Raw genomic sequence first — 17818 nt, 5'->3', positions numbered from 1 at the left:
TGTATCACTACTATTACTACTATCACTCCTGCATCCTGTTGTTTAAACTCTGATGTGTAATTGTCATTTCATTTCATTCCTACTCTACTGTCACTATTCCAGGTTCACATCCCACTTGATTAAATCCTTGGTTACCTAATAGGCCACTCTGCATTCTCCAAGCTCCTAATATTCCTGCCACTGCCTCTCTATCTGCCTCATCCTCTTGCCAATTTTCTAATCACTGGGTGCCGACCTCCATCCGCTTCTGTTTCACCTGCCACCCTCCCCTTTGACTCAAATAAGTCTGCCTAACCACATTCCACCACTACCACCAACAGAGAAAGGACTTGATTACTGGTGTATTTTAGAGGTGTCAGAGCACACTTCCTTTCATTTAGTATTTCTGTTCGTGTTATTTGTTGCAAGTTCTGATTTGTCATGTTTGTTCAGGACCAGCTTGAATCTGTACTGGAGGTAACCCACAGGCAACTGGATCAATATAAAGGACAGCCAACTCATACTGAGAAGATTGCCTATCAACAGCGGCTGCTGCAAGAGGATCTGGTTCAAATCCGAGCTGAGATTTCCAAAGTCTGTACAGTAAGTTTACCTGGGCTATTTTACTGGTTGTTGTAGCTTGTATGGCCTACCAATGTAACACTCTTAATATGTCATGTGTAATTAGTAATTGTCTGAAAAGTGATTGTATGAGTTTGTGTCTCACACACGCATAAACTGGAGCTAAGCAATATGACTCCATGACTACCAGGCCCTTTTTTTAAAGATAAATTTTGTTTTTCTTTGACTGTAACCTCAGAAGACATTTCAGATGTGCTTGTGCAAGACTGTTGGATATTATGGAAATGTTTAAACCATTATTAAGATCTTGTTTAGTAAAATGAGAAAAATGTTACATATCAGCCTGAACATAAGAATTAATGATAGGGAAAACACAGTTGCTGGTAAGAATGCAGTTTGTCTGCAGCATAACATATGAGCTGAAATAGCTACTCAATGATTACTCATTGCTCCATTTCAATGGTTTTGGTGGCCTTTGGTTCCATGTGACTCTTCATCCAATGAAAACCCATGTCTTTCCAACGTAGATACTTGCCTTTAGGTTGTTCTTGCCCTTTCCATAAGGAGTCTGTTGATATGATACAGCGATCATTCTAATACAAGTGTTCCACTACCCCCCAGCCCCCACCAAATACTTGGCTCACTGAGCTCAAATTATTCTCTGGCACCAAATTCAGCAATACCTCTTCTCTTCTCACTGGAGCACCCTCATACTGGTCGAGAAAATGCCCTCAAACAGATTTCACACTTTTTTTTAAATTAGCCTTGCTCTAATAATATCCCAATTAATATTCAGGTAACTAAAACTGACCAATGTGACCATATAATTCTTACTTTTATCTTTAATTTCCCTTATCTACTTGTTCTTGTCTGTTGCTGTCACTGTTTGGAGACTATTCCCGGTGATACAATAGTGCCCTTGTGATTTCTCTAATCTCACTGTGCTCTTTCTTTACACCTTTTTTATGGATGTCCTCTCATTCCAGTGTTACAATGTCTTCCTAATCAATATTGCCATCTTACCTTTATTTGATTCCCATTTATTCCAAATAATTCATGCCTTTGAATATTTACTGGTCGGTCCTCACTAGTTTTGAGTAATTTTTCAATAATTACCACCATGTGATACTCTTAGACAGCTGTTTGTGCTCATGGCTCATCCACCTTGTTTAACCACACTCTGAATTTACATGCATGCATTGTAAACCTGCATTCCTCATAGTCTGGTCCCACCTATTGTGGCACTATTCCCTTCCTCTGAGATATCCGAAGATATCCTCTATGTAACTTACTCCTCTTTCTACATTGATACACTGGTATCCATTTCCCAGAGTACTTAGTTTAAGTCCTCCCCTGTGATATTCCTGGACGTCCATGTGAAGATATTTATACCAGCCCTGTTCTGGTCATGTCCGTCGCTCTTGAATTGGTGCTTCTTGCCCAAAACTGCTCCTGGCAGACAAGAATCTGAAGCCCCTTATCTTGCTGCACTAATCTCCCTTTCTTCCAGTTTTGTGCTCCCATTTACATTAGATACTTCAAGGTGCTACTTTTAAACTTCCTCACTTGCCTCTGAAATCTAATGTAGGATTTCAATCACTGGATACAATTGTTGGTGTTATTTGCACAACAATTTCTGGCTTTCTCTTTTTCTCTGGAGGATATTCTGTGCCATTTCAATTATACCGTGGTCAGCAGGGAGACAGCTTATCATGTGGGAGGCACACTGTTTCATTAATGCCTTTGTCGACCAAACTACAAATGACCTATAATGACTGTATTTCTACTCATTGCTGTTCCTTCCTGTGCAGTATACTGCAGTATCTGCATGTTGAACTACCGTTGGCCTTGGTCAAGGGAATCAGCTCACTTTGTTTCCTCAGCAATCCTTTTTTTTAAAACCCATGAAATATACCCTGTCAGTTGGATGTGCAGAAAGTCAGGCAGGCGAACTGCTTTAAGGCCAATAGATGTGAAGCTGGAAAAGCAGAGTAAGTCAGACAGCATCATCCTGAAGAAAGGTTTCAGCCTGAAACATTGACTTTCCTGCAGTTCGGATGCTGTCTGAGCTGCTGTGCTTTTCCGGCTTCACATCTGTCGACTCTGGCTTCCAGCATCTGCAGTCCTTACTGTCTCCAAGACCTGCTTTGAGGTCCCTGTCAACCCTGATTTGTCCTCACTACGAGGAGTGCCATGTTGTCCCAAAATTAAGTCTAATCCATTACACTACTTTCAATTCTAACTTTTCAGAAATTAAGTATTTTATGGGTTATTTTAAAACTATTAAGTGTTGAGCAGTTGTGAGGCTTCCAAGGCCAAACTCAGTGAGAATTAGCAACACTTTTGCTGAATGGGAAATGTCTAAAGGTTTATGATATGGATTAACAAACCATTCAAGTAAAACCCTTTGCTTATCTTCGAGTTAATATTTGGACTCTTCTTTGGAAATTAAAACAAGCCTAGAGCTACAAGAAGGTCCATGGCAGTGAATGTAATGGAAAAAGTCAAGCAATTGAAGATGAAAAGATAAGCTTCTTTGAAAAGGAGTAAAATTGAACTGTTACATTCCTTGTATATTCCCGGGTCCGTACTAACACACTGCACTTTGATTGAGTCAATGGCTGTTTCTCAAACCATCTTTAGGAAAGTAATGTAATCCCTTTGAGGCCAAATTTTTGGATGATTCTTTATGAAAATAATTATGTTTGGTTACTTGATGAATGGGCTCGAAAGAATAAAATAGATTTTTTCTTCTGTTTCTTAATGTACATATGTTAATATTGAGTAAAAAAGTCAGAGCTACAATTACCCTCTTTTCCCTCAGCAATTCAATCATCAGTAATATGTTGATTGGGATCATTAAGATCTAAGAATATTTGTCTGGACATTGCTAAATGGATTGCTAAGCAGCCTTTTGCAATAAGGAAAGCCACTTGTTAAATGGTGGTAAACCGTGGAGAAATAGATTGATTATAGGGGAAAAAAAAGGTTTTAGTTGAAAAAAATCTGTGCTATGTATTAAAGTATTGTGTGCTATCGTTTGCGCTTTGGGACTAGGCAAATAGATTGTGGCTCTGTTTACTTCTGTGTTAACTGTGCCTTGTGGGATAAGTCAATAAAAACATTATATGAGATAGGAGAATAAAATAACTTACCAACTTTTAATCCATTTTTATGTTACATAAGTTACAATGTGGAATTAAAGAAACCCGTGTATCATTTCTCTGTAGGAACTGGAAAAAGCATGGAAAGAATATGAGCAGACCGAAAACGATGTGAACCAGCTCAAGGAAGCAATCCTTGGATACATGAAAACTGCACCAAGCTCCCAGGCAAGCTCATTTTGTAGGAATTGTATTTTATTTATATCATTAGCTACAGATTACTTTCAAAATAACAGTTTGTAAAAGCTCAATAGTGTGAGGAGTAAGCAATGAGTAATGGTCATGTTTCAATTCTCAGAAGTACATTGTTTGCAGGGAGAAGTTAATGATTTTTGAGTTATTTGCTGCATAACATATGAATTAGGAACAGGAGTAGGCTATTCAGTCCCTCAAACCTACTCTGTCAGTGAATAAGATTATGGCTGACTTGATGGTAACATCAAATCCACATTCTCACATAAATGGTTCTCTCCCTTGCTTAAACAATAATCTACCTACTTCACCTTTAAAAATATTCAACAACTTTGCTTCCACCAGACTTTCAGGAACAGAGTTCCAGTGACTGGTGACCCCTGTATGTGTGGGGGGAGAAAAGTCATCGCATCTGTTTCAAATGGGTGATTTTTGGTTTTTAAACAACGAATCTTAGATTATCACATCCGCTCCACATCTGTTTGTATATTTTACTTCATCAATTTTGTATTGTTCCATTCTTATATATTTTTTCCACCTGTGTTATTTTGAATTGTGGGAGTAGAGTAGACTTTAGTAGCTTACCAGATGCCTGGCACAGTTCAATTTTTTTTCTACTTTTCGGGTAAGGTTCAATTCTTGACTTTGAAAAAGTTTATCATCAACTGAAGTATGTCCCATTTCACACCTTCTTCACTTAAGTCTGGCGCCTTATTGGAATCATAGAATCCCTACAGTGTGGAAACAGGCCCTTCGGCCCAACAAGTCCACACTCACCCTCGCAGCATCCCAGTCAGACCCATCACCCTGTAACCCACCTAATCTAGGCATCCCTGAACACTATGGGCAGTCCACCTAGCCTGCACCGGAAACCCACGCAGACATGGGGAGAATGTGCAAACTCCACACAGACAATTGTCCGAGGGTGGAATTGAACCTGGGTCCCTCGTGCTGTGAGGCTGCAGTGTTAACCGCTGAGCCACCATGCCACCCCTTGGTAAGTCATACTATGTTGGCTAGTTTTACATGCAGCTGTTACTAAAAAGCTTGTCTGACTTGCTTAATGAGGATCTAGTTTTAGATGTCTAGATGTCAGTTTAATGTAAACTATGAACTAAATTAATTTGTATCAAACCAAAACATAGACTTTCTTACCCAAAAATTACATTCAATCTGTCTCTGACTCTAGATACACTCGAATATATTTTCTTGACTGTGCGTGAAAGCTACAAAATCTTGCTGAATCTGAACATATACAATGGGTGCTTGTTTACCCTGTATTGGGCTGAACTCCACTGACTTTCCATTCATAGTTGGGAGGTAGTGTGCTTGCTCTTGGAAGCGAAGGCAAAAGGTGGATTAAGACCACAGGGAATTCATGGTCTTTGGGAAAGGGAGGAAATATGTTCCCTGTAAAGACTGAAAGAACCCTATTTTCATCTGTATGGGCTGGGTTGGTGCTAGTGACAGACTCACAATGGCACAGGTACCTGCCAGTTCCACTTAGGTTCACCATTGCAGTGAACCTGTCAAAACATTGACACATTTTACACCTGTTGTCTATTAGGGATGAGCTATTAGTGCACTCCTTCTGCCAGAGTCTTAAATATTCTGATAATTAGAGGGTTTTTATTCCAACACCTAAGCCTTAGTGTCTCCAAAGTTATATTCCAGAGGGGTTTGGGTTAGCATCAGAATATTTCTAATTTTAGAATTTGATCCAAATTATCACATTTCTTCAGTGTTCAGGGACAGAAGAGTGCAGCTACAAGGCAAATAAGGGGACCCAGAGGACAGGAGCTTCAGCCTTTGCAATTGTCAGATGGATTGGTTTATTATAGAAAATTCAATTGAAAATTGCAATGGAAATTGTTCTTCTGTGACAGTTTTCATTGTAACTAGTTATCAAATGTACGTTGGGAAAGCAAGTTTAGCAACAATGTCCAACTGGCCATACGAATACTTTAATCAAGGTGAAGTCGCCACAAATACTTTTAGTACTTCTAACTGAGACCTTCTCTAATCTGCAAGGACATAGATAAATTCCCATTATTATTGTGGGTGATACTGTTTGAAAATTTCAAATAAGGCACCATATTAGAGCACAACTAAGCCAGTTTACCTTGAAATTTGACCTGTGGTTGAACTGATGTTCAGGAGCTTAATGTTATGACATGGGACATAAACTGGGTGTAACTGTGATGAGCATGCAATTTATCAAAAAGTACACACTGGGGAAAAAAAAATTGCTGTGTTGAAAGTAATTTCTTGCATTGATTCCCTTGAGCTCAACTTTTACTTTATTTGCAATTAAATTATGGTTTGTGTCACATCTGCACCTGTGTTGGCATGAGAATTCTTTAGTTTTGTTAAATGCTACAGTTCAAAAATCTTGACAAGTAGCTTGGAATCCAAAGCAAGCAAAGTGCAGTGGGTGTGATCTGTTTTGTTGACAAAAGCATGTAGACTGAGCACTAACAACAGCATAAAGTGAGAGGAGCACAGAATACTAATAAGTGTGTGTCTGCTCTGTGGATTATGCAAATATTTTTGACTGGGTGAATAGGTAAAAGCTGTTCCAAATGTATGCGATGATCAAAGTTGACTGGAGGGTGAAAAGAATGATTGCCTGCAATGACTACAGAACGAGTAAATTCACAGTATTTAATGAACATGAATCCCGTGTAATTGAGTGCAAGGTGAGACAAGTCACCATAGTTCTTGACATTTATGTGGCGACCACCATTTTCTTTTTTAAGAAGAAAAAGCACTATATGAAGTACACAACACTGTCAGTATTGAATATTAGTTGGTGAATATAGTGAGATTAGCATATTGAGGCCTTGGTGGACAGCACAGCAGAAAATATAGAAATAATAATGGATAATTGAATAAACTGGTGAAAATTGACAATGAAAATTCATGTGGAAGAGACCAAGGTTGTGAAGGTTCTCTGATGTAATGATGGGAAAGCAGAGGTCAAGACAAGTGCTGTAGTAGGTACTCTGTTTAATTACTTGGAAAGCATCTTTTCTGAAGGTGGTTACTGCTAAAAATTAAATCTGAACTAGAATATCAATTGCAAAAAGCCATTCTTTTAAAAACCGAGAATAGTTCAACAAGGAACGAGTAGAGATTTTAAGAAAATAATGTTCAAGACTGTGATTTGAAGAGTCGCGTTCTATGTGCTGAAATGTGGACATCGAAAGTTCTGAAATGGGTCATTTGGAGAGTACACAAAATGGTGAAGAAATTTTCAGGATGATGATGGAGGAGAAGTTTAGTGAAGGTCATCAGGAAAAGGCATCAATGTCACATTCTGAAATAAGAGAACTTGTTGAAAGAATGGATAAGGAATGATTAGATAGCTGTAGACCAAGGGAAAGAAAAAAAATGACGATCTGAAATAATTTGTATTTGAAAATTGGATGGTTCTACAAACAACAGGGGAAGATAACAGAGGACTATAAGGCCCAGAGAAAATGAGCACAGGGCCTGCCTTTAGACAGAATGCTGCTAACTAATATTTCCTTGTATGACTTAATATCAAATGCTATTGTCAAACCGTCCTGTGAATCACCTTCAAATCAATGCTCGAATTTGTTGCGTTTATATGGTGCAACAATAATAGTGCTCTAAAAGACCCCGATGCTCAGATGGTGATCAACTTATCGACAGTTTTCTCATTTAGATTCTCTATTCGTTATCCATGGTTATGTTGTTCAGTTATTTGAAATGACTGGTTGTCTTGTATTGTCAAAAATCCGGGTAAAATGTTGTTAATTTTGGTCACAGGTCGCTTTGTGTAATTTGAACTTGTAAGTTGATGACTTGCTTTTCTGGATTTAGGATCAAGAACAGATAAGAAAGGATCTGTGGAGGATTGAGGATGTCATGGCAGGCCTCAGTGTGAACAAGAACAACTATAAAATGATCATTGAATCTATTCAGAATCCTGGTGAGTGCAAGCTTTGAAACTTGTTAGTGCACAGTTTTCTTGACCTTCTGCAACACTAGCTTCCACCTGTAAGCTAACCCAGGATGACAGATAGCATTACTTGAAGAAAAGCAGTGAGTTCTGGCTGACAGTCCTCCAAATTAATTTGCCATCCATATTGATACAATTGGGTTGATTTTGTCATTTAAAAATCACTCCCTTGCTAGCCTGCAGAGAAATGTAATTGCATTCAGACATGCAGTGTATTTCAAAGCATACAATATGTGAAAAGCTTTAAAACATCTCTTGGATACAAAAGCCATTTGTTGTGTTTTAGATTTTGTTTTGACCTATGAAGAGATGTTTTGGAAGTAAGTGTTGGACTGTGAATGAAAATAATTTCACAGTTTTAAGAATTACTTAAAATTTACTGGTTAGTCATCACTCATACTATCCCCACAGAGAGCAGAGTAAGACCCATGTGACTCCAGTTCCTTTACTGAACCGCCATGATTCACTTTTTTGCCCCTTGCTCACAGATCTCACTGAAAATCAGTGTGATCCGATACTGGAGGCTTCAGCACAACGTTTCAGGGTGGGACATCAGTGCAGTAGTGATGGCATTAAAACAAGAGATACATTTTAAATTGTTTCAGTGATAATGGGAACTGCAGATGCTGGAGAATCCAAGATAATAAAATGTGAGGCTGGATGAACACAGCAGGCCCAGCAGCATCTCGGGAGCACAAAAGCTGACGTTTCGGGCCTAGACCCTTCATCAGAGAGGGGGATGGGTTGAGGGTTCTGGAATAAATAGGGAGAGAGGGGGAGGCAGACCGAAGATGGAGAGAAAAGAAGATAGGTAGGGAGGGGATAGGTCAGTCCAGGGAAGACGGACAGGTCAAGGAGGTGGGATGAGGTTAGTAGGTAGGAGATGGAGGTGCGGCTTGGGGTGGGAGGAAGGGATGGGTGAGAGGAAGAACAGGTTAGGGAGGCAGAGACAGGTTGGACTGGTTTTGGGATGCAGTGCGTGGAGGGGAAGAGCTGGGCTGGTTGTGTGGTGCAGTGGGGGGAGGGGACGAACTGGGCTGGTTTTGGGATGCGGTGGGGGAAGGGGAGATTTTGAAGCTGGTGAAGTCCACATTGATACCATTGGGCTGCAGGGTTCCCAAGCGGAATATGAGTTGCTGTTCCTGCAACCTACGGGTGGCATCATTGTGGCACTGCAGGAGGCCCATGATGGACATGTCATCTAAAGCATGGGAGGGGGAGTGGAAATGGTTTGCGACTGGGAGTTGCAGTTGTTTATTGCGAACTGAGTGGAGGTGTTCTGCAAAGCGGTCCCCAAGCCTCCTCTTGGTTTCCCCAATGTAGAGGAAGCCACACCGGGTACAGTGGATGCAGTATACCACATTGGCAGATGTGCAGGTGAACCTCTGCTTAATGTGGAAAGTCATCTCGGGGCCTGGGATAGGGGTGAGGGAGGAGGTGTGGGGGCAAGTGTAGCATTTCCTGCCGTTGCAGGGAAAGGTGCCGGGTGCAGTGGGGTTGGAGGGCAGTGTGGAGCGAACAAGGGAGTCACGGAGAAAGTGGTCTCTCCGGAAAGCAGACGGGTGGGGATGGAAAAATGTCTTGGGTGGTGGGGTCGGATTGTAGATGGTGGAAGTGTCGGAGGATGATGCGTTGTATCCGGAGGTTGGTGGGGTGGTGTGTGAGAACAAGGGGGATCCTCTTGGGGCGGTTGTGGCGGGGGCGGGGTGTGAGGGATGTGTTGCGGGAAATGCGGGAGACGCGGTCAAGGGCGTTCTCGACCACTGTGGGGGGAAAGTTGTGGTCCTTGAAGAACTTGGACCCCACCACCAAAGACATTTTTCCATCCCCACCCCTGTCTGCTTTCCGGAGAGACCACTTTCTCCGTGACTCCCTTGTTCGCTCCACACTGCCCTCCAACCCCACTGCACCCGGCACCTTCCCCTGCAACGGCAGGAAATGCTACACTTGCCCCCACACCTCCTCCCTCACCCCTATCCCAGGCCCCGAGATGACTTTCCACATTAAGCAGAGGTTCACCTGCACATCTGCCAATGTGGTATACTGCATCCACTGTACCCGGTGTGGCTTCCTCTACATTGGGGAAACCAAGAGGAGGCTTGGGGACCGCTTTGCAGAACACCTCCACTCAGTTCGCAATAAACAACTGCACCTCCCAGTTGCAAACCATTTCCACTCCCCCTCCCATGCTTTAGATGACATGTCCATCATGGGCCTCCTGCAGTGCCACAATGATGCCACCTGTAGGTTGCAGGAACAGCAACTCATATTCCGCTTGGGAACCCTGCAGCCCAATGGCATCAATGTGGACTTCACCAGCTTCAAAATCTCCCCTTCCCCCACCGCATCCCAAAACCAGCCCAGTTCGTCCCCTCCCCCCACTGCACCACACAACCAGCCCAGCTCTTCCCCTCCACCCTCCACTGCATCCCAAAACCAGTCCAACCTGTCTCTGCCGCCCTAACCTGTTCTTCCTCTCACCCATCCCTTCCTCCCACCCCAAGCCGCACCTCCATCTCCTACCTACTAACCTCATCCCACCTCCTTGACCTGTCCGTCTTCCCTGGACTGACCTATCTCCTCCCTACCTCCCCACCTATACTCTCCTCTCCACCTATCTTCTTTTCTCTCCATCTTCGGTCTGCCTCCCCCTCTCTCCCTATTTATTCCAGAACCCTCAGCCCATCCCCCTCTCTGATGAAGGGTCTAGGCCCGAAACGTCAGCTTTTGTGCTCCTGAGATGCTGCTGGGCCTGCTGTGTTCATCCAGCCTCGCATTTTATTATCATGCATTTCAAATTGTGTTTGTGGGAGAGCTCAACTGGTGCACAGACATTTACACATTCTATCTTACAATTTTAGGTGTATTTGCATCTTATTAGGCGTAGTCTAACTTAGTGTCCAGATACTTATATTCCATTCCCTTTGAAATAAAGGCCAATATTCCATTTTCTTTCCCTATTATTTGCTGAACTTGTATGCTTTCTTTTCATGATTTATTTATAAGAACTCCCAAACCTGTCTTTGCAGCTTTCTGCAGTCTGTACTGGTTTAAAAAAATATGCAGATCCTTTATTCTGCCCAATTGCATAATCTTACATCATCCAGTGTAATATCTTACCTGCCAAGTTTTTGACCCCTCACTTAACCTGTCAATATCCCACTTCAGAATCTTTGTGTCAGCCTCACTATTTGTCTTTCCACCTATTTTTGTGCTATGCGCAAGTTTGGCCATTTTACATTCACTTCCCCCATATAAGTCATTAATACAAATTATAAATAGTTGTGGCCCTGGCACTCCACTAATTATAGGTTGCCATCCTGAAAATACCCCTCTTATTCCAACCATGTAACTTTTATTAATTAGCCAATGTTTTACCAGTGCTGAGGTTTTATATGGTTTCCTAACTGTCAAAATAGTTAACATGTGATATCTTATCTGTTTTTTGGCAATTCCAAATATTTTGCATCCAATATTTCTCCTGTATCTGTTCTACTTGTTACATCTTCAAAGAATTATAATAAATTTGTCAGACATGATTTTCCCTTCTTGAAGCCCTACTGACTCAAGTTGATTTTCTTATGTCTTTCTAAATGCTCTGTGATTACATTGTTCATAATAGAATGTAGCAATTTTTTCCCAATAACAGATCTTAAGCTAACTTACCTATTTTTTTTTGTCTTTCTGAATAAAAGATGTTACGTTCACAGTTTTCTAATCCATCTGCACTTTTCCAAAGTCTAGGAATTCCTGGAAGATTGCTTCTAGTGCATTCAACATCTTTGTAGCAACTTCCTGTTAACATCCAAGGGTGCATCCCACCAGGTCTAGAGGATCTATCAGCTTTTAGTTTCCCGAGCACTTTTTCTGTCGTGACAGTTGCTGTATTTATTTACTTATCCCCTTTTTGCCCCTTGATTCTTTTGTGCCTTTTAGGATGCTATTGATGTCTTCAAAAACTGATGTAAAGCATTTCTTCAACTTTTCTACCATTTCCTGTTCCATGACTTCCCCAGCCTGAATCTCTCAGGGTCTTATATTCACTTGGGTCCCTCTCTTCCTTTTTCTAGATGTAACTAATCTCATGGTAATATCACCATCATAAAATTATTTGCAAATTTACCCTCAAAATTTGAGATAACCAGGTGTTAACATGAAGAATTTCTGAAGAAGAGTCTAGGCCCAAAACATAAGCTTTCCTGTTCCTGTGATGCTGCTTGGCCTGCTGTATTCATCCAGCTTAACACCTTGTTGTCTCAGATTCTCCAGCATCTGTAGTTCCTACTATCTCTACCCTGAAAATTTGTAGGTCCTCTTTTTTTTGTTAATTAACTTTATTCATCCTCTGTCTTAGTACTAATCTTTACCACATTGTACGTTGTTGCCTCTAATTTGATGCTATAGTTATTGACCAGACCATATGCCAACAGAGTGTTGAGGAGATAGCCTGGACCCTAAGTTGTATATTTATTTAAAGTCAAGTGTAAGGTGCTATGTTCCAGATGTGATTCGATTGGTCAACTACTGGGCTTTACTCAAAACACACTTTATTCTTACAATACAGTTAAAATACAAACAAGAAGGAAGAATTGGCCTAACTTTATCTTGTTAAGTATTTCAATAGAGTTAAAGTATTATTTCACCACTACTTATCAACTGTTTCAATATAGGCAGCATTCCATAATCACACCCTTTGGGTAAAAATACAGTTTAGTAAAAGTTATAGTTCTCACTTCATCTCCTCTTCAGTCTCGAAGACAGAAACAATCTGACCTTTTTAATTTTTAAGAGAAAGCCACGCTGTCTAAGACTTCACTGTCACAGCCAGGAACTTGAACTTTTAGCTCAGCAGCCAGCAGGAAACATTCGAACAAACTGAAAGCAAAACTTAAAAACTTCCTTGCGTCTGTGTGAGCCATGACTCCACCCACTCATGACTCCCTTGTGTCTCAGTTTAAAAATAAAGCACCTGGCGAGAACTCAAAAGCTGTTTACCAACTACCTATTGTAAAAGAGACATTCGGGTATCGTTATGTCAGTACCCCTCTGCAAGAGAAACAACAGAGAACACCTCTCTTAAAGGCCACAGTGTCATCACATTATCCTTAACTTGCATGAAAACCAAAAGGACTGTGACGCTGTAAATCAGGAACAAAAATAAAGTTGCTGGAAAAGCTTAGCAGGTCTGGCAGCATCTGTGGAGGAGAAAACAGAGTTAACGTTTCAGGTCCTGTGATCCTTCCTCAGGACTGACCTCAGAACTCGGAGGAAAGATCACCGGACCTGAAACGTTAACTCTATTTTCTCCTCCACAGATGCTGCCAGACCTGCTGAGCTTTTCCAGCAACTTTGTTTTTGTTCCTTAACTTCCATGGCCATATACCCTACTGAGAATCCTCCTTTTTCATTGGGTATCTTTGCTTTGAGCTGTGAATTATTTTCTTAAACATCTGTCATTGTTCGTGAATTGCCTTTGCCTCTAAACTCCTTTCACGGTCCAGTCCAGTTATAATCCTTTCTTTATAATTGCTATTCTTGAAGTTTAGGACATTTCTTTTTCCAACCTGAGTTTCTCCCTCGCAAACTGAATGCTAAATCCTCCTGTGTTATGGTCACTGTTTTCTGGATTACCTTACAATCTGAGACGATTTATTAAACCTGCCTCATTACACATCACGTCCAAAGCAGCCCGATCGCTGGATGGATGCATAATGTATTGTTTTGGGAAACTGTCTTATATATATCCTATGAATTCTTCTTTGTGGTTATCCCCATCATTTTCATTTTCCCAATCTATAAGCACATTAAAGTCACCCACACTGTCCTTTATTCAAATCCTCATTATCTTCTGATTTATTCTTTGCCATGCTATATAACTATTGTTTGAGTGGGGGGGCTACTGTCAACAACTCCAGTCAATGTTCTCTGCCCCTTTGTTATTTCTTAGCTGTGCCCATTTTCCGATCCAAAATCGTTTCTTGCTGTTGTATTTATCCTATCACACCCCATTCTAACAAAGCTACCTCACCCTCTCTTCCTCCCTGCCCATCCTTTTAAAGTCACATACACCTGAATATTTGATCTAGCTTTGATCTCCTTGTAAGGTAGTACCTGCCAGATTATACACATTAACTTTGATTTGTGCCATTAATTCACTTATTTCATTCCAAAGACATTCAAGAATGTTTGAATCCCATACTCACCCCCCTCCTTCCACCTGCAATGACCCTGTTTTCCCAAGACTGTATACTCTATCCCATCATTGCCAGCTGTTGGTATTGTGATCCAAAAAGCTGCCCTGTAATGCTGTTATCTCCTTTTCGCCTTCTAAGAGTACCATTCCCTACTCTTAAACCCTCCCTATCCCTAATTCGTTAGGAGCCATCTCTGCAGCCATATTTTTGCGATTCACCAAGGACACTGGATCCAGCATAGGACCACCTCAGCATCCCCCTTTTATCCTAGTACTGTACTCGGATAAGTGTCCCTTGAACTTAAACATCATCCCATTCTAATTTGACTGCAACTGAGGTGCTGAACAGAGAATACTTCCATTCAGGACGTTGTATTTTCAAACAAAGTGTGCCAATTCTGAAAGTGTGTTCTCTTAACTATCTGAGACAAAAATGTATATTTTGGAAGCACAGTCCAGGTCCTGTACTTGTGTGTTGTGTTCATCCTTCTGTGCACTGACGTACATGAGTTCTTGGTCTGATTTTTTTTTCAGTTTTACAAAATCATCTATCCTTTGTCCATGTTCCATCCATTTCCATGTCCTGTCCAGCCTGATGGCCCTAATATCTGCTCTTGTCTTGCATCTTGCTCATACCTGTTTTCATTGCTCTGCTTCAGAGGTTGCGAGTACAACATCTTAAGCCCTAAACTCTGACATTCTCTCACTAATTTTCCTCAGTTCTCCATCCCCCACCACCCCCCGATTTTTTTCTTTTTTTGAAATTTACCTCCTCACTTGTTTTAATGTCAATTCACCTGGCTTGGTGTTGATTTTTGTTTGCTAGATCTCCTGAGAACCACTATGGGACATTCTACTAATTTAAACGCATAGTATAAACGTTTTGGTTTAACATCTTCAGGAAATGGCCCAGATATTATAGCACTTGCTAGATGGAAAAGTTCAACTCAGCTTAAAGTTGCTTATTTGCTGATTTGAGATTAAGAATTTAATCACTTGTTCTGTGTAGAAAGAGAAACCATGCCTTCAGTGCCTTCCTCAATTGTGCCTTCAGTAATGAATACAATCTCACTGAAAGAGGGGAGAAGTAGCCTGCAGCTGAGTCCCTCAGTGAGTCCAGTGCTGGAACCTCCAGAGCCTGTGGAAACACAATTTCAAACTCTACAACAGCCTGTTAGTTTGCCACCTTTCAAACCTCAATCTCTGCCTCAATTCCGACAACATCCGATGGTGGTAAGTCTCTCCATAAATCTGCCAAGGCTGGAATAAGAATAATAGATTACTGCAGCAAGATTCTTGCATGAACCCTTTTAATCGTAATTTTCTGTTCAAGCTTCAAACATGTATGGGCTTTTGTGTTTTGAGAGCTGGAAATGGCCATTAATTCAATTAGATCTCAACAGCAGCTTCTCATCGTTTCTGCCAGTTACTGCTTTACAGAGGGATATTGTATTTCTTGGAACTCATTCATTCTGACTGGTGTAATTGCTTTGCAAGGAGACTGAATTCATAAACAAAACAAAAAATCAGGCATTGCTGTGAAAAGTCAACCGGTCTGGCAGCATTCCTGGAGAGAAATGCAGAGTTAATTTTTCAAGTTCAGTGACTGTTAGTTAGACCTGAAACATTAACTCTGCATTTCTCCTCACAGACACTGCCAGACCTGCTCAGTTTTCCCAGCAATTTTTGCTTTTGTTTCTGATTTCCAATATCCACAGTTCTTTGAGACATAATTCATGTTTACAATTTGTGCACCTTTGCTCTGTTTGAAATCCCTCCATAATCTTGAATTGTCTATGTCCCTGAATTTTTGAATAGGTTAATTTGTTTCAATCAATTCTTGTTGCCGCCTTCTTAATTTTGAAAATAATTGTTATTTCTAATTATTTAATCTTGTTTCATGACTTAAGTCCTGAGATATGATATCCTTATGGTTGGCTTAAATCAGACAATTGTACAGTGGTGTATACACCAACAGATTTAAAAATTAAATTCTTATTAAATATTTCTCATAGCTGGAGGATCAAGCTCCACCTCGGCCACCTCTTCCTCACATGTATAGCCCTGATGATGAGCCACCAGCTGTACCACCTCTTCCAAAAGATGCCACAGTCATCAGGCATACGTCGGTCAGGGGACTGAAACGCCAGTCTGATGAAAGGAAGAGAGACCGGGAGTTTGGCCTGTACTTGAATGGAGATTACAAAGTAAGCAAATGAAGTAAAACTTTCTACTCATAGCTGGAGAATGACAGTTTGTATTCTATGAAAGTGTACAGTGAAAACTGAAGTGTTTTTTTCCCCACAATGGCTTTTATTTAAACAATCTACTTATACAAGACAGAATTTTTAAAACTTAGCCCATTCAAAACTAAATTCAATTTGTCTGAAGACAGTCTAGTTTTTGCACTTTGCAAAGCAATAATGGATCAGAAATGCAATGAGATCCTTGTGCATTCATCCATCTAAAACAGCCCTAAAGTTCTGCCATTTCTGCATCGAGTTGTTCATTAAATGGCTCAGGCTTTTCATCTCCAGTGCATTGTTTGGAAGTCATTTCACATGTTTATGTTTTACAACTTTCTGATGTTCATCCGAATTTGCTTTTTAATTAGCTCAGTTTTTTTCTACCTTCCCATAGCTTAATTTAAAGTAGTATTCCAGATTATTTCTTCCCTTCATTTAACTTTCCTATATATAAAGGCACCTCTTAGAGCATGTTTCCAGGCTGAAATGTTGCATTCCTACCATTTGGATCATTGATCTGGGATCCGCTTAGTAACCATTTACTCAAGGCCTGCTTTAACTGTTCAGTTTTTCAAATTAATCAACTATAATTGCAGGTTGTAAAAAAGGATTTATTTGGACTGACTACAGTCAACTGACTATTAATATAATTTATAATCAGTTAGCAGTAAAAATGGTTATGGACAAACTTTGGATCAATTCTGGCATGTTAAATTTATTACTTTGTTTCAGGCTGAACTGCGTACTTACATGAGTGAACCTGAACTCCTATCAGTTGGGAATGGGCTTAACAGGTCCACGACTGGAGCCTTTGGCCTAGACAATGGCTTGCAGACACTGACTGGTAAAGGTATGTTTGGACACGTAGTAAATATTGTAGATGCAGCAGACAGTGAAGAAGGTAAATGATACGTTAGCCTTGATAGCAAGAGGATTTGAGCACAAGAGGAAGGGATGTCTTTTTATAATTATACAGAGCCTTGGTGAAACCACTCCTGGAGCATTGTGCCTCCTTATCTGAGGAGGAGTGTTCTGTTTTTGGAAGCATTTCAACGAAGGTTCACCAGACTCTTACCTGGGTTGGGTGAGCTGAAAAATGATTATCATTAGGATCAGTTAGGACCATACACAAAACAAATTGCTGGAAATATTCAGCAGGTCTGGCTTCATCTGTGGAAAGAAATCAGAGTTAACATTTCAAGCCCAGCAACTCTTCTTCAGAACTGATGGTAGCTCGGAAAAGGTTTGTTTTTATGCAGAAGATAAGGTGGGGGTAAGGATGTGAGGAGTAAATGATAGGTGGCGATAGATCCCAGAGACGCAGAAAAACAATTGGACAGGCAAAGGAGGGGGTAACAATCATATTAGGAGAATGACCAACTGCTAATGGGGGCTATTAGTGTCTGACAATGGGTTGTGAAGATAGTAAAAGGATGTGATAACAACGCCTTGTGTTGGGAGTGATGGGGGTGCT

The 17818-nt window shown here is 40.7% G+C and overlaps 1 protein-coding gene across 11 annotated transcripts in view; it reads left to right on the top strand.

Moving 5' to 3' along the window:
* plekha7b (pleckstrin homology domain containing, family A member 7b) overlaps positions 1–17818 on the top strand; it is a 442105-nt gene that overhangs the window by 381572 nt on the left and 42715 nt on the right. For 10 of the 11 annotated variants that reach the window (XM_048545394.2, XM_059652059.1, XM_048545392.2 and 7 more), the window contains 6 exons: positions 433–582; positions 3792–3893; positions 7767–7875; positions 15108–15331; positions 16114–16305; positions 17077–17194. In XM_048545394.2, the coding sequence (XP_048401351.2) occupies positions 433–582; positions 3792–3893; positions 7767–7875; positions 15108–15331; positions 16114–16305; positions 17077–17194 (895 nt within the window). The remainder of the gene's footprint in view (positions 1–432; positions 583–3791; positions 3894–7766; positions 7876–15107; positions 15332–16113; positions 16306–17076; positions 17195–17818) is intronic. The other variant, XM_059652058.1, reaches the window with a different exon arrangement.

This window comes from Stegostoma tigrinum, chromosome 17, assembly GCF_030684315.1.
Source record: "Stegostoma tigrinum isolate sSteTig4 chromosome 17, sSteTig4.hap1, whole genome shotgun sequence".
Classification (NCBI taxonomy): domain Eukaryota; kingdom Metazoa; phylum Chordata; class Chondrichthyes; order Orectolobiformes; family Stegostomatidae; genus Stegostoma; species Stegostoma tigrinum.
Note: the sequence above shows the minus strand (reverse complement) of the source record. Positions and strands in the feature narration are given on the sequence as shown.